At 36.3% G+C, this 25,700-nt stretch overlaps 1 protein-coding gene across 1 annotated transcript in view; it reads left to right on the plus strand.

Moving 5' to 3' along the window:
• The window catches only part of LOC114529923 (deleted in malignant brain tumors 1 protein-like), a 61,086-nt gene that overhangs the window by 24,075 nt on the left and 11,311 nt on the right, over positions 1-25,700 (plus strand). The window contains exons 7-12 of the mRNA XM_028551490.1: positions 2,230-2,580; positions 3,653-3,985; positions 6,934-7,269; positions 8,151-8,486; positions 8,798-9,130; positions 9,500-9,835. Coding sequence (XP_028407291.1) covers positions 2,230-2,580; positions 3,653-3,985; positions 6,934-7,269; positions 8,151-8,486; positions 8,798-9,130; positions 9,500-9,835 — 2,025 coding nt within the window. The remainder of the gene's footprint in view (positions 1-2,229; positions 2,581-3,652; positions 3,986-6,933; positions 7,270-8,150; positions 8,487-8,797; positions 9,131-9,499; positions 9,836-25,700) is intronic.

Below are 25,700 nucleotides of genomic sequence, written 5' to 3' on the forward strand. Positions count from 1 at the left end.
AAAAATATTTGAACGTTTAATTTAGGAGCTTTTCGATTCTATTAATATAAAACAAATAGATAACATTTAACCGTTGTCCGTTCAGTTAAAGACACGCGGTATTACGTTATTTGCGATGAGACGTTTTTGTTCTTATGGCAAATGACTTCGTACCGTGTCTCTATAGCTGAACAGACGAGAGTTAAATGTTATCTTTTTTTTTAAATATTCTTAGAAAATAAACATAACCAGAAATTCAGTACATTAATTACCATGAAAGTTCATAATGCCAGCATTTCGCAACCAAAGATGGTTGCATTGTTATAACAGAATTATACAGGGTGTATCAAAAAAAATGTCCCAAATGTAAAATTTCCGTTTTTCAGGATACTTTGCAGAATTTGGCAATTTTTTGTGTCCCTAGAGATAGTTAAGACTTATCTGGTATACCTAGGCCAAGTTTGGTTTTTCATTTACAAAATTATGTTACCGGGGGGGTGGTTCCTTTCCACTGATATTGAGATGGCTTGCGCGCGAAAATATGAAGCTGAAATTGAGATATTATTTAGCTGTCTAAAAGTAGGAAAGCTTTTTAATAAGCTGTCAAAGTTTCAGGAAAAATAATGCAAACTGGGAGCAACGCGCGACCCCTAAAAGTGACAAATATTTCATTGCGCGCAGTGGATTAAATGCATGGTTGATTTTAGCGTGACCGATCTCGTGCAAGGCTGTGCAAATGAATAAATTAGTGAGAAATTAGTGAGTAATAAGTGAGAAACTGAACAAGAAGACGAAGCGGTTTGATAACAAGATTTTTATTCTTGATGTTAATCCTCAACATTTCTACCATTTCTTTTTAAGCAAACTGCGGCTCGTCTGAGCATGGTAAACACTGAACGGCGAACCACATTTGTCTGTCCTGCCTCAAATTATCCATTTCGTTCGAAATTCTTTCTTGCAAATCGCCTACGCTACTACCGGCAAATCTAGGCGAATGGACAGACAAATGGTTCGCTGTTCAGTGTTTAGTATGCTCAGACAAGCCGCAATTTGCTTAGAATGACATGGTGGACATGCTGAGGATTAACATCACGAATAAATCGCTTTGTTTTTGTGTTCAGTTTTTCGCTTTAATTTATTCATTTGCCCACCTTGTATGAGATCGGTCACGCTAAAATCAACGATGCATTTAATCCACTGCGCGCAATGAAATATTTGTCACATTTAGGGGTCGCGTGTTGCTCCCAATTTGCATTATTTCTCCTGAAACTTTGACAGTTTATTAAAAAGCTTTCCTACTTTTAGACAGCTAAATAATATCTCAATTTCAGCTTCACATCGCGCGCAAGCCCTCTCAATATCAGTGGAAAGGAACCACCCCCCCGGTAACATAATTTTGTTACTGAAAAACCAAACTTGGCCTAGGTATACCAGATAAGTCTTAACTATCTCTAGGAACACAAAAATTTGCCAAATTCTGCAAAATATCCTGAAAAACGGAATTTTTACATTTGGGACATTTTTTTTGATACACCCTGTATAAGGCACGAGACAAAATTTGAAATTAAAACAACTTCGGTCTTACATATAGCAGTTGCGGACTTCGATTTAAGAAGGGAAGAAACTCAGCATTTTTATAATTTTTTTTTCATATTTCTATAATACCTTTAAGAGGTTCCCCAGTAATGTCATTTCAGCAACTAACCATTATATTGCATGTATATATAATAATGTAAAAATGGATATATAAAAAAATTTTCATAAAAGTACTGAGTTTCAGACCGTCTTAAATCGAAGCTCTCAACTGCAATATGTAAGATAGAAGTTGCTTTAATTTCAAATTTTATCTCGTGTCTTATATATTTCTATTATGACAAGGCAGCCATATTTGATTGCGAAATCCTGGCATTATGATAATTAATGTCCTAAATTTCTGGTAATGATGGTCAGGCTAGCTTTGCTATGCTACTGCATGTTGTTATCTGTATCTCTGTTTTTGACTAATTGCTAATGTGCATGTCTTGCATAATGTTTTTAGAAACTCAATTGAATTCATATTCATATAATTATTCGTCTCATGATCGACTGATTCGTTTTCTACGCTATTGTTCATATGCCCACATACACTCCCCCCAATTAAACTACATCAAATGTATAGTTACGGCCTGGGCTATTTTCAAAATTAGATGAAACTTATTACATATGGCCCAGCCCAGTTTCAAAAACAGACTGACACAACTTTTTTTAAAGATTACCCAGCTGATATCAAGTCCGTGAAACTAAGATTACAAGGACCTCACAGTGCAAATGGTACAGGTCGTGTTGAAGTATTCTATCATGGATATTGGGGAACAATTTGCGATTATGGATGGGATATGAGAGATGCTAGGGTTGTTTGTCGTCAACTTGGTTATGATCCTGATAATGTACATGTAAGGACACTTCAAAGATACTCGTTTCCTTCTGGTTCTGGTCAGATATGGCTGGCGAACATAGTTTGTACTGGTGATGAACAAAATTTAACAAGCTGTTCTCATGATGGTTGGGGGGATCATTCTTGTTCCCATTATCAAGACGCCGGAGTAGAATGTATTTCGAAAGGTATAAAGTGTCATAATTATATACTATTTATTATATGGCACGCGGTCTCGTGACTAAAATGGCGTGCGCTGATTGGTTCTTTGCCGGTCTGGAATCCCCCAGTATTAGACCGTTGCCGTGGTAACGGTCCAACTCTCATATTTTTGAACAAAAACAAGCTTACACTTTTATTTTTGACACGAAAAATATCGACGGAGAATGGACGAAGAAGAACACTATTTGGTACATGTGAATATTATATTTATTCATCTTTGATCTTTGTTTATATTACTGTATCGTTCTTATTTAACGAGTAATATATAGGTATATACGAGGTATATACTGAAACATTTACATTACGAATACGAAGGACAGTATCTAGATCTTGAATCATCGCCAACTATTTTGGTCAATGAGACCGCGATAAACGTTGCTGTTAAATAGTGGATGCACCAATGAACAGAAACTACCTTGCAATATAAACTTATATAGCATAATTGTAGAAATAACAATGGTGAATTCATAAAATAAGCGTTCCTCTTTACGTTTGCCAAAATAGGGCCGTGTTGCTGATATGAAGATCTATATGGCCTTCTTTAAAAATTAGGTGCTAATGAATTTAATTTAGCTTTCCTTTTGAGGATATGGTTCTTCCAGCGTAAGCACTGTAGACGGGTATGCTATAAACACTGAAATCTACAGGAACATTAATTCTCATCTCAACATAAATTTTCACTGAAAATCTACTAACGATTAGCCTTAGCCAAAATCGTGTACCAAATTATAAATACTTTTTGAAACATACCCAAAATATGAAGAATTAAGAAATTCGAAGAATAACTCTCTCCTTAAAGCAAGTAAAATCTTTTCATTTTCTCCTCATTTACTAATGAGCTGGCAATTTTCAAGCTAATTTCCATATGCAATCCGAGACACGCAATAGAATGTAATAGTTGGCAATGCAAGATTTCCAGTTATAAATATTTTTTCTATATATATTTATATTTAAAATGATCAACACATGTGTTTAAATGTGTGTGGGACTTTATATATGATACAGAGCTGAGTAAGAAAATCTTTCAATATCTTACAGCTGTATTGGTAAGGTTGCAAGGACCATTAAGTTCAAATGGTACTGGTCGTGTTGAAGTATTCTTAAATGGAATTTGGGGAACAATTTGCGATCGTGGATGGGATATAACAGATGCCAGGGTTGTATGTCGTCAATTTGGTTATCCAGATGCTGTTAGGGCCCTCAAAGGTTGGGAGACACCTCCTCGTTTTGGAAGAACATGGTTATCTGGCGTCGCATGTACTGGGGAAGAGCAGAGTATTCTAAGCTGTCCTCACAATAATCGGCCATGGTGGCATATTCACTATCTTTGCTATTACTACAGGGACGCCGGTGTTGAATGTTCCACAGAAGGTATACCTTTCAGTGATTTCCTCCAAAGCTGTTTAAACAACTCGCTATTTGTTTTCCAGAATGTTTTTCACTCCATATCACGATGTTTTTCTTGCATATAACAATACTTGAAGTGACATCGCATCTAATGTGGTATACGAACAGCCTAAAAGACACAAAGAAATTCTCGATACTTCGATATAATATTAACTCTATAAATCAGTACTTTATACATAGCTACTAACTTTCTATACTAACACTTGTATGCAGTGATACCAACCCTTTATCCCCGAGCGGGCGCGGAGCGCCTACGAGGGTACTAATTCCGCTCGGAGATTAGGAATTACACCCGGAACTCGGTAGAACATAGGCGACTCCAAAGTTGTCCAAATTCTTTGTCATGGACGGTCGACGTTGGGTGGTTTTGTAAGTTATGCGCATGCGCGAGTGACGTCTGGTAATCAACGAACGTTCTGATTGGCTAAGACAGAAAGTTTGTATTTCAATGAGCAATTTATATTAACTGTCATTTCGTAAACATTTTTGTAAAAGCTAAGCGTTTCATAAACTTGTGCAAAGAAAGTAAAACGAGAAGAAACAAGATATATGAAGCATGACAGTTAGCAAAGATGAACGTGGATACGGTCAAGACAAAGCCGTGTAACAGGAATAATTCATAATCTGCAAACTTATAAATGTTCTCAAAGACAAAGGGTACGTGTTTACTTTGTTTATTTCATATTTGTTTCGCGATAAGAATGAGCCGTATTTCTATACTTTTCAGCTTTGTATGCCGTTTATTTGTTAAATTTTCAGCTTTTTATGCAAACGCATAAACCTGTGAAAGGCTATTACACCTTTGCTTTAACTTCAAAAAGTGTTTTTGAAAGTGTAATTTGAATTTTGGTATAAAAAATACACACTATATTTATAAAGTATAAAACTTTTAGCCGCCGGAGTCGACTGCAAAATACAGAATAAAATAACATTTGAAGTTTTTTCTTTGTCTGTGAAAATTTTGTACTGTTTTAATCGTTTGAAACTTCGATTTTAAACCGTTACTTAATTGCTGGCATGGTATAATGCAGCAAAATTGAACGGGCAATGTTTACACTAGCTTTTGAATATTTTTGTATTGAATGATGGAAACATTAGCTATAATATGCTCGCTAAAATATAATAAGACTGATTTGAGTTTTGTGTCATTTCATAATATAAGTTTAGGTCAGGTTAACTCAGGAAATTGTGTACTTGGTTTGAAATAGCGAGGGGTTGCTGCATGCATGTATTTCTATATATGTATACATATGATTACTCTCCTGACGAAGGATAGAAGCATCGAGAGGTTCTTTTTTCTCTATTTTAGGCAGATATATTATTATACCACAACAGTGATGCGCGAATTTGTTTGAAGACGCTGCCACGCTGCTAATATTTTTACCATTTGCTGCAAAATATAGTGATAACATTGAAGTTGATGTCACCTGTTTTCTACAGGCGTTTTATACTAGACCCTACCAGCTTAAGTAACTGTTAAAATTTCAATATTTAAGACTTCAGCTTTGATTTTGAAGTCACAGTTTACATTAAAATACAAATTTACGCTTTCAAAAACCGTTTTTAAAGCTATAGGGATGATATTTAGCCTTTCAAAGTTTAACTATAACTATGAAAACTATGTATCAAGCTCATATATAAATTAATAAACTGCATCCTTAAACAGCTGTAATTTAGTCTAGACACGTACAGTTTTAACACATTTGAAAGCTATATTTATTGAGTATAAATCGTTTCTTTTTTTAATTGGTGTAACTTTTAAAAACTGTTTGAGGAAAAAAGATAGAGAATTTCAGTCCAATTAAATTGCTCACGCGTTATTTATATTTAAATACAAATTTCTGACTTAGCCAATCAGTTAGTTGCTGATTAACGGTTTCCACTCACTTGAATTTCGTGCATGCGCATAACTCACAAGCCCATCAAAGATCCATAACATAGAATTTGAACAACTTTGGATTCCGCTATGTTCTGTCACAATATATACCCGGGTTTAATCATAATCTCCGGGCGGAATTAGTACCCTCGCACGGTGTTCCGCACCGGCTCTGGGATAAATTCCCATGAACAAAAATATACCTAGGTGCTTAAGAATACAAAATATATATTTATAAATACGAGAAATAGACCATTTCCCATTTAGACAATTTTTTAGAATAATGGAAAAAAAATTAATAAAACAAAATTTTTAAAATAGCACTTAACTGAGGTAAATACGCAACTTAAAAGAAACAAAATTTAAATTTAACTTTATTCGAAATTTTAGGTTTATAAGATCAAATTTAATTTTCTGATTACACTACTGCAGTCTCATTTGCCTTGAACTTGTGCATGACATATATTACGGAGCTATAGACAGTATACACTCGATCTCTTGGCATGCATGCACGGCTAAATTGGTACCTGTGCCCAATTTTATTAGAGTGCCGGCTACTACTAAAAAACCCGAGCACAATCGAAATTAATACGGCCGGGAACCTATATTTTAGTCGTGCGTTGACAATATATTGAGTGTAGCGTGAACAAGGCCCATGCATGCCTCATGGCATACGTCATACGCGTATGCTAATTCAAATCTCCCAGTGGAATTAGTACCCTAGCTTGGCGCATGCTAAAATTAGGCCCGTCTCATACGTCGAATATTTCATGTGCCGAACCTGATGTTAATCAGCTAAAATCTTTGTTTAAGTTCATTTGCATTCGATTCGGCGCATGAAAAGTTCCACGTCTTAAGCAGACAACAAGATTTTTTATTGAAAAGATTTTCCTGAAAAGTAAAATCTGTATGTATCTTTTCTCGCCACTCGCAAGCATAATTTTCGACAATACTATTTCGCCGTTCTTTTTCAAGCGAGTTTATATAGGCTATATATTTTTAGCCGTATTTTCATTATACTGTATTCTTTTCATAGATTTTTCAGCTACGCCCGTGTTAGTCAGGTTGCAGGGACCACAAAGTTCTAATGGTACTGGACGTGTTGAAGTATTCTTTCATGGAATTTGGGGAACAATCTGCGAGAACGGCTGGGATATAAGGGACGCTAGGGTTCTATGTCGTCAACTTGGCTATCTCGATGCTGTTAGAACTCTTCGAAGGAACGAAGTTGCTTCAGGTTCTGGACAGATATGGTTAAATTTCGTAGATTGTACTGGCGAAGAACAGAATATAACTAGTTGTTCTCATAGTCCTTGGGGAGATAATTATTGCTCTCATTATTATGACGTCGGAGTGGAATGTTCTACAACAGGTCGGTATTTGAAATTCATGATACAGAAAGTCGTCATATGAATGTTAGAAAATGACAATATTATTAGGACATAATTTCTTGAAATAGAATATGAACATGCAGTTGCTGTATTTAACAAAACGTACATTTTTTGAAAGTTATTATGCGGTTGCATCCCAGTCATCAGTTCGTCTGTTCCAGCCTTATATTTAGGGCATCATTTGGTCCCAAAACCGTATACCAAACAGACTAAAGCTCCGTTTCCCTTCACTCGGTTATCAGCTCGCCTAAAATGGGTACCCGTGCAAATTTCATCTGTGCTAGGCTTTTGTATTGATAGCTTGAACACGACCAATAGAGACTCGTTTTAATCCATAGCTTCTTGAAATAAAGTATAAAATGATACAGCCAAATGGAAATCGATATTTGAATATACTTAAAAGACGATATAGGAGATTCATGCAACAGCAGCATTCTAACATTGTTTTTTTTGAAGCTGTTCCGCTTCCAGGTTTTATAAATCAGCCCTTTTCTCGTGACATGTTATGAAGTTTTCAAGGTGGGGTATGGGACACTTAACTAAATGTTCGTAATACTCTATACGCGAGGTATTTACAAATCTCTAAAATATGATTTTTATTAACTAATGATAATCTTAAAAAATATGTTTAAAGACTTAAAATATTTATTACATTCTCGTAGTAAAATCATGACAGTTTGCTAACGTTCTCGCCTGAAATACCAATTTTTCTCCTTTTGCGTTCAGTACGAGTCTTTACTCGTAAAAATTTTGGCATGCGCATAACAAAAAAGCAGCCAACGTCGACTGTTCATTACATAGAGTTGAAATATAATGAGTAGTATATATAATTATACTATATATAATTATATAATTTTCTTAGATATTTCAACTACACCTGTGGCGGTCAGGCTGCAAGGACCATTGAGTAAAAATGGTATAGGTCGTGTTGAAGTATTCTATAATGGATATTGGGGGACAATCTGCGATTATGGATGGGACATAAATGATGCTAAGGTTGTATGTCGTCAACTTGGTTTTCCGGATACTGTTAGGACTCTTCCAAGAAATCTGGTCCCCTCTGGTTCTGCACAAATATGGCTAGCTTACGTCGCTTGCACTGGGAAAGAACAGAATATTACAAGCTGCCCAAATAACAATTGGGGGAAGACTTCTTGCTCTCATTATCAAGACGCCGGAGTAGAATGTTCACGGTCAGGTAATGTCTTTAGCTGTACGAGATCAACTTCAATTCGAAGAATGGAATATACCGAAATTCTTTTTGAGTTAAAATGCGAACTGCTGAATGGAGCTTTTTGAATTATACTTATTAAGGAAAAAAATTGAAATAAAATCAACGTTCATTGTTTAGCACTGCAAAAATACGCATCCCAAACGTCATCATAGCACGTATATTGAATTTATGGAAAATATTGAAAAATTATAGAAACAGCATACCATTCTAAATCTAAATTGAGCTTTCTGACCATAACTGGCGTAAATAATATTTCACTTATAATAATATTTTAGTTATAACTGTGTCGCCCAGGTTACAAGGGCCATTAAGTGAAGACGGCACTGGTCGAGTTGAGATATTCTACAATGGAACATGGGGAACAATTTGTGATAATGGATGGGATATGAAAGATGCTAGGGTTTTATGTCGTCAACTTGGTTTTAAAGATGTTGCTAGGGAGCTTCGTAGTGGACAGTTTCCTTCTGGTTCTGGCCAAGTATGGTTACAATCTGTTGATTGTACAGGTTCAGAGCGTGATATAGCAAGGTGTTCTCATAGTGGTTGGGGTGTTACATCTTATTATTGCCAACATTCAAAAGACGTCGGAGTCGAATGTAGTAGAACAGGTAAAGATTGTCGAATATTTCGGTCTTTCCGCAATGCTACTACTTGATCAATCCCAAACTGGAATGGCAATTTACGGAAAGGAAAATCTCAGCTTAAAAATTTCTGAAATTCAAGTTGAAATTAGAGTTGGCTTAATATTCAGTAAATATAGAGTACGAGGCTGCAGTTCAGAGTTAGTTTGAAGTTTTACAGAGGGCTCGCAGTTCCATTTTATTTAAAACAGCTTGTCGTCTTTTTACTTTTGTTTTTCTATTTATTCTCTAAAATTTATACTATGGAAATAAAAAATATATTAAAAAGCTATCCTTTTAGGCTTTACTTCATATAATCATTGGATTTTTGAAATTATAGTCATTCATTCCTTTTAGATTTTTCAACTACCCCTGTGTTGCTAAGGTTACAAGGCCCAGTAAGTGAAAAAGGAGCTGGTCGTGTTGAAGTACTCTATCATGGATATTGGGGGACAATCTGTGGTTATAGCTGGAGTATGAGAGATGCTACGGTTGTATGTCGTCAACTTGGGTATCTTGACGCTGTTAAAACTCTTCAAAGGAACGAATTTCCTCCAGGTTCCGGACAGATATGGTTGAGTCAGATAACTTGCACTGGGAAAGAGCAAAATATAACAAGTTGTTCACATCAACCGTGGGGAGATCATTATTGCTCTCATAATAACGACGTCGGAGTGGAATGTTCTACAACAGGTCGGTACTTAATAAAATGCGTCATTCATATTACCTCAAACGAGATTATTCGGCGCATTACGTGTGCCAAAACATATCAAACACTTCTCTTTAAATAATTATAGTTGGAAAATATATGTTATTAAGAGGGCATGTTCAGGATTTTTGCGCACTTTGATTGTAAGAGAAATTTCAAACTTGGGATTGGAATTTCATTTTTTGGTAGTTAATCTTTAAATAGACTTAACCGATTTCAATTCTGCAACCTAGTTGTTTCGAATGTCTGGACATAAAATCTTTCTGATATTCATTTAAAGTATAGCGACGTACAAGCCTGTCAAATATTCGGATTTTTCTTGAGAAATACACAGATTCAATCTTTATAGTACGGACTGTACACCAACTTCACTGTCGTAGCTAGGTCACGCGAGTATCTGTTGTCTTTATGAATTGCAGATAATTTTATTTGCCCAAAGTTTACGAAGTGACATGCAGTTTTATTTGCTGAATGCTGACGTCGACGTTCTCATTGAAATGCAAACTTTCCGTCCTAGCCAATCAGAACGTTGTTGATTACTAGTCGTTAGTCGGGCATGCGCAAAACTAAAAAAACGGTCGAGCGTCGACCGTTCATGCACCGTCCACCGTTCACGAACCACGACAGAACAATTTGGGATTCCGTGTGACAACATTTCTACAAAAAAATAGCATTTAGGCATGCTTCTTTTGTTAGGCTAAAAAAGGTTTTTTATCCATCAAGATTTCTTCAAGTTTTCTTTCTAGTTCAGGCTTCAAACTTGGCACATACGTATTCAGAAAGGTCATATCTTCATGTTAATTGACAGAACGAAGGAACAATCAGGTGCAAGACGCTAAATAAACGAATATTTGCTCTACTAAGGGCGATTTCCTTTTGGCGGCTAAAAGGTCATATTTTGTATTGAAATACAAGATTTGTTAGGAATATGGTGATGAAACTTCTTTTCCTGTGCTAGGAAGATGTAAATAAAGATATACTCAAATGGAGAGTTATAAGAAACTAACTTCAAAATATCAGTATTTTGTGTGTACTGAAAAACCGGTCTGGCCGTTTTTACCTAAAATAGGAAAGCACCTTAATGATCTTCCGCATCCCCTCTACGTCAGTGCATGCAAGTGTTAAATTGCCAAATACTTTAATGGTGCGTTCAGGTTTCATTCAAGGCTCGCAAAATTGTTACATAACACTTTGCAGACACTTTCACAATGTTAATTGATAAAATTTACTATAAAAACTTATTTTCATGCTGTATGCAATCGCTGTATCACTGTACGTCAATAAAACCTCGGAGTTAATAAACTATCCGCACTAACCCCCCCCCCCCTCCTCCATGCTTCTCCTTTACCGGTGAAAAGAACAACCATAGACCTATTCGAAAAAGAGCAATTATGAAGCCTGTGGCGAGGTTCTCAAAATCATGCATGCTTACTTTCATTTCTCAGCTGGACTCTCAGAAGCTGCAAAAGCGATGTTTCTTTCAATCAAAACCCAGAAATAAACAAATATTTTTGGACTTATTTTGACAGAAGAAAACTCGTTGTGTAACTCGCTACAGATATGTTGCTCTTCCTTTAATAGGTCTATGGCAACATCACTAAAATACTTTTCGATCTGTTGACCGATCAATATATGGAGATAAAGTTGTTGTCTGAGATCCTTAAAAGTAGAAAATATTGATTTGAAATACCGTTAGATTAGAAATCAAGAAATGAAAGTTCTGCTATTTTCTGCATTAGTGAAATTACGAAAGCTCTGCTAAAAATGATCTAAAATTTTCTATTAGATATTCTTTATTGTTAGCGAATTTTAAGTAAGAAACTATTGTCAACTAAATTGGCAGTAACCCATTACTGTCTAAGAAAACGTATTTAGTGTTCACACGCTTTACATCTTTTTTACAGTTATAACTGCGCCAATCAGGTTACAAGGGCCATCAAGTAAAGATGGTATTGGTCGTGTTGAAATATTCTACAATGGACAATGGGGAACAATCTGTGATTCTGGATGGGATTTGAGAGATGCTAGGGTTGCTTGCCGTCAGCTTGGTTATCCTGATTCTGCCAGGACTCTTGAAAGGAACAGCGTTCCTTCTGGCTCAGGAAAAATATGGTTGACGGACGTCTCGTGCACTGGGGGCGAACAAAATATTGCAAGTTGTTTTCATAATGGTTGGGGAGTTCATTCTTGCCACCATAATCAAGACGCCGGAGTGCAATGTTCTTTGACTGGTAGGTAAAATTATTTCAACTAAATGTAGTATAGAATATCAGATTAATTTATTTGACACAGAAAATTATCTGATGGCGATAAAAACTTTGCATGTTGTTTATGACATTTTGCTTATAAAATTTTATTAGTACGTTGTAAGTAAAACTTTGATAAAAGGAAATTGGTAAGCCTATCATTAGTTTTCTCTTAAAGCAATTTTGAAAACGCCTGAAATTACCATAAATCTGTCTTGAGAATATCGAGTTGATGTGTTACTGAAAATAGAACTTATACAATGTTAAATACTAAAAAAATGAATAATGCTATATTTTGCAAAATAGGGGACATGTCGAAGGTCATTGTGCTTCAGCAGTAAATTTAGATATTACTGTCCATATTTGTAAATAGTAAATATTCTTAATAAATTAATGCATTTGTGGGTAGAAACAAATTTTACTGTCATCATGCATAAAATAGCTTCTGTAAAAGTAAAACATTTATACGCCTGTTTGTCCTAATAGGTGCTTAGACATTCAAACTCCAAATGCTACATTGCAACGTTATATATAATTATTATATAACGCGTGATCTCAATAGCCTTACTGAGGTTTCTTGGTACAACCTTAACCTCGTTTCCAGGGCTTTTTACTTTGATTCTGGGTTGGAGTAAGTCCCAAAAGCCCCTGGGAACGAGGTTGGGTACAACCTGAAAATATGCCTAATGGTGATTCGATACGCATCTCCTGTGTTTTACATCTTCTGATTAAAATTACATCTTTTGATTTCCTTTTCTTGCGCTCAAGAGATTCCAAGGAAGTCCTACAAATCTTATGCGCTGGAATAAAAGATGTCATATTTAATTTGAAACAAAATTGGACCTAATTTAGTTAGCTACGTTCGTATAACTAAAGAAATGAGCATAAGAAATCAAGCGCCAATACTTTAATAAGACTTATCTGCCAATCTTTATATAAAAATAATAAGCATGCACAATAGTGTATAAGTTTGCGTTTGGTTTGCAGAGGCAGAACAATGTATCACCAAGATATTTATTCGTTTATAAATTATTTCACACCTTTACAGCTATAACTGTGTCACTCAGGCTCCAAGGACCACTGAGCGAAGATGGCACTGGTCGTGTTGAGGTATTCTACAACGGGCAATGGGGAACAATCTGTGACAATGGATGGGGTTTGCAAGATGCCAGGGTTGTATGTCGTCAGCTTGGTTACCACAACGTTGTGAGGACTCTTCAGAGGAGTGAGGTTATTCCTGGCTCTGGACCAATATGGTTAAACAACGTTGATTGTACTGGGGAAGAACGAAATATTGAAAGTTGTTCACATGATGGTTGGGGTGTTAGAAGTACTTGGTGTTCTCATGATCGAGACGCTGGAGTAGAATGTTCTCCGACAGGTGATTATTTAAACACTGCAATAATTAGATGTCTGATATTCATGTATTCAGTTCTATCCGATACTTTTCTTGGTCGCATGTAGATGCAGTTTCAATCGTCGGGCAGAACTGAAACATAAGTATGCACCTTAGGCTGCCCATAAATAGTTTCGTTCTCGTGGCGAGGTTGGCAAGCTTTGTTAATAAAATATTGTCTACTTTTGCCAAAACCTGAGAAACTTCCAAATAGCAAATAAATTTCAAAGAATCGCGATTTATACGCATTCGTACTATAAAAAATTAAAGAAAGTTTCGAAATGATTCAATCCCCAATAATTAAGCTTATGAATTTATATGATATTCATGATCATGGGCTTAACGTGTTTACTCGATGTCTCTTCGAGTCTAAAAACGTGTCATTTAAAACCTTATTTCTATTGCCTAACATTTCAGAGAGACCAAATGTAACAGTCAATTGTTCCAGTTTCATCGTAGTAAATCTTGGTGATGATATAACATGCTTGTGTAAAGGAAAAGGTGGAAAACCTCCAGCCAATGTGACATGGTATAAAGATGGCGTCCAGTTTGGTGACACAGAACAGGAACAAAACGTGTTGACTCTCAGTAATGTCAATGAAACAGATAATGGAACATACATATGTGTTGGAAGAAGCTACACTCTCACGGATGAGAAATCAATTGAGGTTGATTTTAATTACGGTAAACAAGTTAGGTCAAATTATGATATTATGAGAAAAACACGAAATAATTCTTCGTAAAAATGCAAGGAGGGCTATAAATAATTATGACCACCGATTGGTTAAGCCTAACTTGCAGTCCATATAAATGCTTTGCAGTTCGCAAATAGACCTAGTACTCTGGTCGATTGGAAAATGGCTAATATACAGCACAATTCTCTAAACGCTACCTTAATTATATTAAAATCACAATAATGCGGCTTTTATTTTCAGAAAAAACACCATCCAAAGGGTCGAGGGGCGGAGCTAAATGGTATATTCCTTTCATCATTGTCGTGGCTGTATTTATTGTTGTACTTTGTGTTGCATCTGCTGTGGTGTATTATCGTCGACGATGGTTAGGTAACAGAAATGCTGGATCGAGTACCGGTGTTCAAGATACAAATGCAGATCAAATTTACGAAGAGGTTGATCTTAAAATTGTGCCGCAAAACCGCTACCAGTCACCGAAAGGCGCCGTAAACGATGGATACTCAAGTTATGCTACTTTAGATAAGGCAAGAGATGCAGACAACACTTATCAAACTCTAAAATAACTAGTCACGGTAATACGATAGAATTCACGGTAACGATTTCCCAGAACTGCATGTCAAGCACTTTTTAAGTAAACTTGCTCATCACATAATACTCAGCATACGTGAATACAACAAATTTTCTAAAGATAGGGGGTGGAAAATAACATAAATTAGCTATAACGTAATGATGCAAAGGTAATTTAGCCCTATATAACTCGTATAGTAAATTTTAAAATGGGTAGTAAATTTCGGCATGGTGGCCGGATGGGAGATTGCCACTAATTTCCAAACACTTTACTTGACGACGAGGTAAAAAATCAATAATTAATATACCTAATTTTTACTCATAAAATATCATCTGTAAGTTAAAATACAAACACGTTGTATTATAATACCTCGACCAATAGTGCATTCAACCATTAAGATGCGGACGTAAGAAATATTGGCGCTTCTGATTAAATTCCGCATTATCAGATGATGCGAGAATTAGAGCATGGTAGCTGGTTTTGTGCTCTCATGCATGACCTTCATGCATGGCTGCTTGAATCAGCGCATATCAGTATAACCAACCTTTGACATTTCAGCATGGATGCCAAACTGCTTTATTACATCTCGGAGCTACTAACAGAAGCGCGCAAATTATCTGCCTGCCGGTATTATTTAATGACGTCAGTCGTCAGTCTTTGACAACTTCTCGCCTACAAGACCATTTACCAATTTCGCAACTTTTTCCTCAATAGCAGGACTCGTTTTCGTAAAATTCTTGGGTGACTCAGAAAGTCGGCGAACATTCTGGCTCCATTAAATAGTTGTCAACGAGATTGTTCTGTGCCTTCGGAGAGACCGGATTTGTAAAAGACCCAATGAGCTCATTAGATGTCTGATCAAGTGTGTCAACCAGTGAACTCAATGAAATAAGACTGGAACTCTAGCTCTCTGACTTTCCCTCATTAAAGAGTGAAGCCAAGATGGTCGAAAATGTCTGTAAATATAATCTAGACGAATTTTAAATATTCATTCAGATATTGCCTACATTTTACCTAAAAATTCCGGCGCCGGAGGACTGGATCATACCTACAAGACGGGCTTCAGTGTCCGCCATTTTGGCTTCAAACTTCCGGCGGAGCTAGCCTTGCGATCTTATTTTAGTTCATTGGTGTCAACATGCAACCTCAGTCCCAGGGCCTTTTACCTTGATTCTGGGTTGGGGTAAAAGGCCAGCCGCTTCTGACTTCTGATTGATTAAATGATTTTTTCTAATTTATGTTTAGCGTAATATTTTGTAATTATTCCGAAATAGTACAAATCTAATATGCTTTATTGCGAGAATATTATCTGTTCTACGCGACGCCGCCATTTTGAAAATATTAGGGAAAATTTTATGATAAATAAAGGGGCTCATGTGAACCGCCCCTAAGCAACATAGAACACATTAACTGCTGCGTGGTGATGCACCGTGATATATACAGCGTCATCGTTTCAGCAACCAGGTTGCCGGATTACTGAAAAAAAGAAGCCAAACATGTTTATAGTCGGCTCTTTGATTTCATTGTTTGAAAGAAAAAAAAAAGATTATGGTAATATTATTTGGCTAATTTATTCAGTAATCTGGTAAACTTGTCAACAACCACGGAGATGTGCAAGGTTAAATGCAACATAATTTACATTTTCTTTCGTCTTTAAAAACGTCGATATGTCGGGAAAGTAAGATTAGTTTCCCTTCATCATTTTCATTAAAGCGAAGGGAAAGTAATAGGTTTTGTTTCCTCATGCTTCCTTCCCTGTTCAGGCTAAAAAGCCAGCACGTTTTGTTGATACGATACGTTTTCCCCGCCGATATAGTAGCAGAGAGTTTAGAAAATACAACTGCAACGTGCTAATCAACAATGGGATTGATCCTTAAAGACAAAACCTAATAAAGTAGTATCCACTCACAAAAATTGAAGCCAATCTAAATTTCATGTTAACCGGAAGTACGTCATTTCGATTTGGTAGAATTAGAGTAATGCAACAAATATTAACATGAGCAGGTACTTTTTCCGGATGTATGTGGAATTCATAACAACTCTAATACGTAAGAACATATGTAATAATATGTAAGAACGGGCGGCTTATTTTATTAATATTGCATGTAAATTGCTGCTTCTATCGATTCTATGTTGTAGGTAATTGAGAAGCTCTCCGAACGCTTCCGTTAGTTTTTTTGCTGGATTTTATATGAAGAAAAAGCTGAGAGGTGCAGAAGAATAAAGTATGTAATATAATGATGCCTAATTATTATAAACATTTTGCGATAAGGTTCTGTGACAGTAATTCGGGGATTCAAAGTAGCTATTAATACTTACGTTCATGCACTTGTTTGTTCGTTTGTTAATCGTTTAGATTTAAATGGATTATATCCCTCTAAAAGTGAATAAGAGTCGTAAATTTTCATGTCACAAATTTGCATGGCGGTATCTCCGTAATTGGAGATCTCTACGTTGGCCCGACAAGACCCTGATTTCTATTTCACAATCTTTGCTATAATATTTGCCCAAGATTTCAAACTAAATGTGTTTATCTTTACTTCCGATCAACTGCTTGAAAGCATTTATTTGCTGCGGGTAAGAAATTAATACAGATTTCCCAGAAAGTACTTACGTTTTGAACATGTGTTGTGTTGGAGTTTAATTATTATTAGTTGAGCAGAACAATACTAACTTCCTGGGGCCGGTTGTATCAAGCCCGTTTAGCTTAAACGGTGAATAAGTCAAAATTAAATAACACTCTTACATCTCTCCTGAATGAGTGAACTTGAATATTATGCACTGAATATGCAGTTGTAAACAGTAGCTTTGTATTAAGGTTAAAAACATTTAGTTTGCTTGTTGAGTAAAACGATAGACTAATTGCTTTCTGTTTTGAACTTAACCACCGTTTAAGCTAAACGGGCTTGATACAACCGACCCCTGAACGTAACAATTTCCGCAATAGTGCAGGCTGTAAACGAAATGAAATAAGTAATAATAAATGAAATAAAGAAACGAAAAAGCATTGTCAAGGCGAATTTTTCTGTCCGGGTTTAAGTTTATTTACAATTACATGCATTAAAACAACACTAAATTTCATGCCGGGCTGAAAACACTCCATATAATAAGCCCCTTATAGCTTCTGGGATTGGTTAGCTTAAGTTTTCCCCACACGGCATTACGTATAATAGTCAAAGTGAGACTGTATTAGAGCATCATACATAAAGTATAATTATTGTTACAGTGTTTTTGATGCACCAACAGACCTGAAACGCTTAATAGCGCTGATACAGAGGCTACTACGCTGATACAGATACAGATATTTTATCAATATGGCGGTTATGGCCGCTCTAGCAATGTTATATAAAACAATTTCGTCAATTAAGACGCCATAATTATTTGGTTTTAGTCATGTTTCTTTGATATTTATTATTGTTTTATGATTGAGCAATAACTTAGCCGATCAGGAAGTTAAACTATTCGACCGTTCAGCAATGTCTGATACACATAAGTCTATATTATGCCTTTCGCCCTCAGAGATTTACAGCTTAATCATGGAATTGAAGCTTCCAAAGAATTAGGTATTCCGGCTTTACTATAAATCACTAATCTCTTGGTATAAAAAGGATTTGATGTATAACCTAGCTAGTTCATCCCTTGTGACGAGTGAAACCATAGCCGAAAAGTCGCTATTTCTTTACATTTGCGTACATGTATGTCCTATACAATTATACAAGGTTGATCAATGCCACCAATATCTCTAAATCGCAGAACACAAACGCTTTCTTGCCGGCTGTATTTTGCAGTGACGATAAGTATTTGCAGTGGATAGTGGCATATGTTTGCTTGTTTTTCGATGCTAAATAATTATAACGAATGCATAACAACACCAGGGGACAAGGGGTACATTATCATAACAACAGCCGGTGTTATGTTTATTCAAAAGCAGTATTCAAAGACGTATATCGAACTTGATACTGCAATCCGCGTATCATATAATGATCTATCTTTAAAGATTTTGAGAGTTTGGCGTTGGGTATCGTTTGAACCATAGCTGAAAGGTGTCGAAGAATGAAAGTACGTATTATGTAAGGTACTTACTTTGATAAAAATGCGATACAATTCAGTGAGAGGATATCAGGAAGTGATTTATTGTAGCGTACGTATGGTGGGCGACTGTAAGGATTCGCTAATCAAATTCATTTTATTCGTATTATTTGTTTAATATATCGACTTTTTTATGGCAAGCGAAACGTGACAAAATTGTATCGAGAATACAAAGCGGTAGTCGAGAATATTAACCTACGTATGAGAATATCAACCGATATTCGAGATAAATTAACTACACAGGTTGAGAATTTCACACTGTGCTCGAATATTTCATTTACAGTCGAGAATTATATATCGGGTCGAGATTTTTGACAGTACAAATGTACAGCGGTTGATTTAAAATTGCGAGACACTTCATGTAACTCTTCAAAATCACAATGCTCATTCAGTCTCATTTTTCAAAATGGCGAATCACACAGATTAACTGAGAGCCTTTTTTCTTGATTGTGAGACACTGTCTGACCGTACTCAACAAATCATAGAAGATAATGACACAATGGGAGCAGAATACTGCAAAATAAAGTGGAAAAACTATATTTCAATTGTGACGGCTATGTGTTCTGCTTTGTCTAAAACACCATCGGCGGCATTCCAAGAACACAACGAAGGCAGGTTATTGCGTTTGCTTAATGAATTACTAACAGCAATGGAACAAGAGCTTGTAAAACTGACAGGCGTTACAGGTTCACTCCCTGTAAAAAACCCGAGTGATGTGAACATGTGTAGGACTATGCGAAGCCCAGGGGGAAGACCTGCTTTCGATATATGACTGAAAAGACCAAATTGAAGCACTGAGAGATACTGGTATAAATTGGAAAGCAACCTCAAATTTTCTGGCTGTTTCAGAGAGAACTCTACTTAGAAGAAGAGACGAATATGGAATACATCCAATGTTTTCCAAAGTCAGTAATGAGGGTTTAGATGAGCAAGTAAGATAAACTCTTTGCCTAACCTCGTACAGTGGTGAAAGCTATGTTAGAGGAGGTTCAAGAGTTAGGCGTGTATTTGTTCAAGGAGAGCGGATAAGACAAAGCATGTATCGTGTTGATCCTATTGGAAGAAGCATTAGGAGACGTTATGCAATTTGTCGAAGAGTTTATAATGTGCAAGGTCCTAATCATCTCTGGCACATTGACTTCAACCACAAATTAATATCACAAAGATTTGTGATACATTCATGTATTGACTTATTTCAGTTTATGGAAAACTCTGGGCTTCTTGATTCTTAAAGCGAGGTTGACTTGTGTGCACTTCATTACATCTACCTTCCACGTATAAATGCTTCATTAACTGAATTTCGATCACAATGGGATAATCATGGGATAAGAACCACAGAGCTTTCGCAAACAAACATCCACAGTCTTCCTGATGTCTCTGTAGACACGTGACGAATAAGGAACAATTTTTTGCATAAATGTTCTCCGACATAGTTAATGAGTTCTATTGTCCTTTTATGTAGTCTTTAAACCATGTATATTCTATTAACTATGGTTGTATATTATGTTATTAATCGTGATCGTAAGTAATGGTATATTTTTCAGATATAGCAAATCGTAAAAATAAGAAAATATCCTTGCTTCTTGTCAGAAAAAAAGTATTTTTTGCATACATACGAGTGACAAAAATTGCATGGGTTCAGTTCAGAAAATCTGTTAGCCTTGCTGTGAACAAGAATATTTCTCGCGAGGAAGAATATCCCATTGCACTAGCTATAGGTAATGAATTGCTGCTGATGTCAAATTTGACTTAGTACATTTCATTTCTGTTTCTGTTTTACTTAAATCTAAATTTTTAGCGCTCAGACAAAGCTATAATAGTAAGAAGAAAAATGACACTCCTTAATTCGCGAATATTTCGACAAGTGGAAAGCAACTAGAAATTCAATATAAAGAACACTAAATAATAAACAACGCGTGGATTATTCACATAAACACTCTATTAAGCCTTGAAACTATCATGGTAACCAACTCAGTATATTTTTTTGTTTCAGTTACCTGTTTACAAGATGACGAGCTTTTCCTTTATAACTGGCGCGATTTTCCTTTTAAATCAATTTGTACCACATCAATGTCAAGGTAAAGCATTAGCGAGATTACGATAAAAGGCCTCGAAACTAAAGCCGGTGGCAGAAATATACATGCCGAACTAAAAGTCACTCGAGTTCTTCCATGCAGTGTGCGGCAACGTTTTGCGAGTTTTTGTTCACGCGCGCCATTTACGCCTATAATATTAGACACATTGAATAATTTGCAAATGTTTTACAAATTTGCATATTATATTATCAGACCCAGAGTTGTGGATTTTAAGTATTGCGGCAAATCATAATAATGTATAATAAAAACATCAAGGGACCAAGAATGGACTCCTGCGGCCGATGACACCACTTTTTATAGATTAAGAAGCCGATATACAGTCATTTACACAGCAAACTTGCTGACGATCTGTTAAGTAGGACTCACTCAGCAAACTTGCTGACGATCATGCAGTTAAGTAGGAGGTAAACCAGTTCAATTCATTTTCACGAATACCAAACTGGTCCTTCATTTTTGACATTAAAATTTGATGACACCAAATTTTGCTTCCAGAACTTTATTTATATACTTCTGAAAACTGAAAATTCGCGTCATCGCACCGCGGTCTGTAAAGGCCCTAGCTTAAGCTAATCTTCACGCTTGACTTTTAACTCAGCACAAAGCTCTCGTGTGCGGCAGGCTTCGGGTAATAAGTACAGGGTTATACACACTGGAATACACATTCAAAGAAAGAAAAATTTAAAATAAGAGGAAGAGATACGGATTACAACGCCTGATTTACACAATCACAAAAAGACGTTTTTGGAAATAATACCTTCCACGTACTGTCAGTGCGGCTAATTTGGCGCATGCTCGGTGAGTGGAAACTGGTCGCTAGGCCGGCTATAGCGACTAATTTTTTGTATGTATAACACGTTTTATGCTGCGAAGTAGGAATATCCTTTGGCTTAAAACATCGCAAACAAAATGTGTAATGGCGCAAATGCATTCCAAAAGTTCATATTAATTCCTATAGATGGGTCGCTAAGGTTACAAGGGCCATCAAGTGGAAATGGTGCTGGCCGTGTCGAAGTATTGCACAAAGGACACTGGGGAACAATCTGTGATGATGGATGGGATATGAAAGATGCTAAAGTCGCATGTCGTCAACTTGGTTATAAAGATGTTGCAAGAACTCTTCAGAGGAACGAGGTTCCTTCTGGTTCTGGAAATATTTGGGTAGTTGCTCTCGCTTGTACTGGAGAGGAAGAAAATATTACAAGCTGTTATCATAATGGATGGGGGATTCATTCTTGCTCCTACCATACTCAAGATGCTGGAATGAAATGTTCTACAACGGGTATAAATATAATAATATTTTTGTAATTTTTCATTATGACAACAATAAATAAGTAAATTACTTTGTAGGTAGACCACGTTGGTATTTAATATCGTAAAGCTTTCGGTCTGTTAACACGGGCCTATTGCAGCTTGGGTTAACGGACCAAAAGTGTTGCATTATTAAATACTTACGCGGTGTACCTATGAGTATTAATATATTTTAATAATTTAATTTCGAAGCTTGGAATGAAATTTTAACACGCACACTTGCTTAAGGTGGCTCTCTACAGTTTTATGTTACAAAATCATTATTAAATGAAATAATGTTAGTGTTTATGTTAGCAACATTTTGGGGCAGGAATCAGGGGCGGATAGATTTGCATATTTGATTGTCATTTTATTGCCAAAAATACGTAAGCCGCGCGACTGACTGGACTTAGCGCAGATCCGCCCCTGCAGGAATTAAAATCCGAATTCCAATAAAGTATTTTTGCACCAAAACGTGGTTAGATAGCCATACACACGTGTTTTCGCACAATAAAATTATTATTTGTCCTAAAAAAGTTTCTTTTGAGGATTACAAATTAAGTGCTCTTACGATTTTTTTACATGCTATAATTTAAACTAATATGCAAATACTGCAAAGCTTTCGGTACGTTATCCCGGGCCTTCATCAGTGCAATTGATTAAATTATTACGCAAATTTACTTATTCGAGGACACTAATGAAACTTATAAGAATATTATGTGTGCAACCTAATTAAAACTCTAGACAGCCACCTCAATATACAGAAATAAAGGCCGCTGATAATTATAATGTATAATATATATTGTTATAACATAACAACTCCCAGAATAATTTACTCCACTAAGTGCGGTTGGGAAATATATTATTATATTATATTGTGCTATACGCCAAGAATTAATTAGGGTCTAACCCATTGGTTCTCGTATGGCATCCGAAATTCCTTTTAGATTTCGACACTAACCCCATACGAGTGCGGTTACAAGGACCATTAAGCCGGAATGGCATCGGCCGTGTTGAAATTCTCTTTCATGGATATTGGGGAACAATTTGTGATTATGGATGGGATATCAGAGATGCTAGGGTTGTTTGTCGTGAACTTGGTTATGATTTAAATCGTGTACATGCCAGAACGCTTTACCGAAACCTGGTCCCATCTGTTCCATCAAGTTCTAGACAGATATGGTTAGCCCACGTCGCTTGTAATGGAAAGGAATATAATATTACAGGTTGCTCTCATAATGGTTGGGGAGTTAATTATTGCTCTCATTCTCAAGACGCCGGAGTGGAGTGTTCAAGCACAGGTAATATCATTATCATGGTAGCACTACATAACAAAATTGCCCTTCACTTTATTATACTATTAAGGCAAATTAGTACCCTCGCGAGAAAATAAAAATCCCCCAGGATTGGACGGGAAAAGTGCTAGATTGTTAAAAGATAGAACTCATATTATAAAATAACTCTTTATTATTGTAATTGAAATACTATTTTCATTACCTTCAAGAGGTATTGATAAGATTGCAAGGACCGATAAGTGCTAATGGTACTGGTCGTGTGGAAGTATTCTACAATAATGAATGGGGAACGATTTGTGATAATCGGTGGGACATAAGAGATGCCCAGGTTGTATGCCGTCAACTTGGTTATAAAGATGCTGCTAGGGCACTTCATGGTGGGCAGGTTCCTTCTGGTTCTGGACAGATATGGCTGGGTTACGTCGATTGCAATGGAAAGGAACAAAATATAACAAGTTGTCATCACAGAGGATGGGGAGTTAATTATTGTTCTCACAGAGAAGACGCTGGAGTTGAATGTACTACAACAGGTATGACAGAGTTCCCGATGAAATTCATTTCAGACTTATTGTATTTATAACCGACTTTAAATTTCACTTTAAATTGCGCTGAGAACAAGGATATTCACTTCTTTTCGTCGACCGCGCGTCTTGAAAAAAGCCGTACTAATACGACAACTAGATGCATGATGCAACGACTCGCTATTTAAAAGCAAACACCCAATTTCCTGAATTAGCCCAATCGGAACTTATGTTATCAAATGACTCAAAGCTCAATAATGTTTCTGTCATTCGATACAAAAGTAGACAGAAAAGTGTACATTGCTGGCTTCTTTGCTGCATTATGCCATAAAGGAAGCTGTTGGTGGACTCTTGAAGCTTGAATAAATGTTTAAAATCCAAGCTTGAAACCATCAGAATAGTACAAAATCTTCAAAACAGACTAAACCTCAAAATAATGTTATCTTTCGTCCCGCGTGACTCAGCTGAGAACTTTGGCGTTCGAAAATGGCGTCAGTACAACAAAGACAAAGCAGAATTGGTGGACATTGATTAGGTCTGGTTGTCCCAAGATTAGGATTGAAAAAGAGTAAATAAGATAAATTTATTTCATATTTCGTGTTTACATAAGCCGAAGGGCCTATTTACATAGAGCGAAGGCGCATCACATCAATGGCATAAACTGATTTGTCTTTCATTATAATTTTTATGTAGTTCTCACCTGGCCTAGCCGGGATAACTTGCTCCATGTAAACAGGCCCAACATCACTGTCGACTAGTACAGACCATCCAAAAGCTTTGACTCAATATTCGGAAAAATTTGTCCATAATTTATGACCCTCTATAAAACGAACGTGTCATTGTCTCATTGACTTTATCTGGGAAGATATCACATGATATGGGAACAGATTAGTAATACAAACGTTAATCGCGCGACGATGTTCTTTTAAGATATGCCAGCTTCACCTGTGTCGCTCCGGTTACAAGGCCCATTAAGTGAAAATGGTACTGGTCGTGTTGAAGTATTTTACAACGGCCATTGGGGAACAATCTGTGATGATGGATGGGATTTGAGGGATGCTAGGGTAGCCTGTCGTCAACTAGGGTATAGAGATGCTTTCAGACCACTTCAAAGATACACTTTTCCTTCTGGCTCTGGACAAATATGGTTAGCTTATGTCGCTTGTAAGGGGGAGGAACAAAATATCGCAAGTTGTTCCCACAGCCCTTGGGGAGTTGATTATTGCTCTCATTATCAAGACGCTGGAGTGAAATGTTCCAAAACCGGTATGGATGTCCTAATCTCCTTGATGCCCCAATTAATTTATATAATATAACGTTTTAGGGTTAAAAGAATCCAACCAATTTCATTGATCGAGAACCATGATCTTTAAGAGGATAGACGCACGGAAAACGTCACAGAAAATTTTACCGAATTTTGTCAATCATCGCTTGTTTATTTTGTCAGCCAATTATATTTTCGTACGTGTCTTGGGAGAAACAAAAAAAACTATTTGAACGTTTAATTTGGGAACTTTTCGATTTTATTTATAAAATAAATAGATAACATTTAACCCTTGTCCGTTCAGTTAAAGATACGCGGTATTAAGTTATTTGTGATGAGACGTTTTTTTTCTTATCGCAAATGACCGTACCGTGTCTCTATAGCTGAACAGA

The sequence above is a fragment of the Dendronephthya gigantea genome, unplaced genomic scaffold (genome assembly GCF_004324835.1).
Source record: "Dendronephthya gigantea isolate DGI-Jeju-01 unplaced genomic scaffold, DenGig_1.0 000058F, whole genome shotgun sequence".
NCBI classification, from domain to species: Eukaryota; Metazoa; Cnidaria; class Anthozoa; order Malacalcyonacea; family Nephtheidae; genus Dendronephthya; species Dendronephthya gigantea.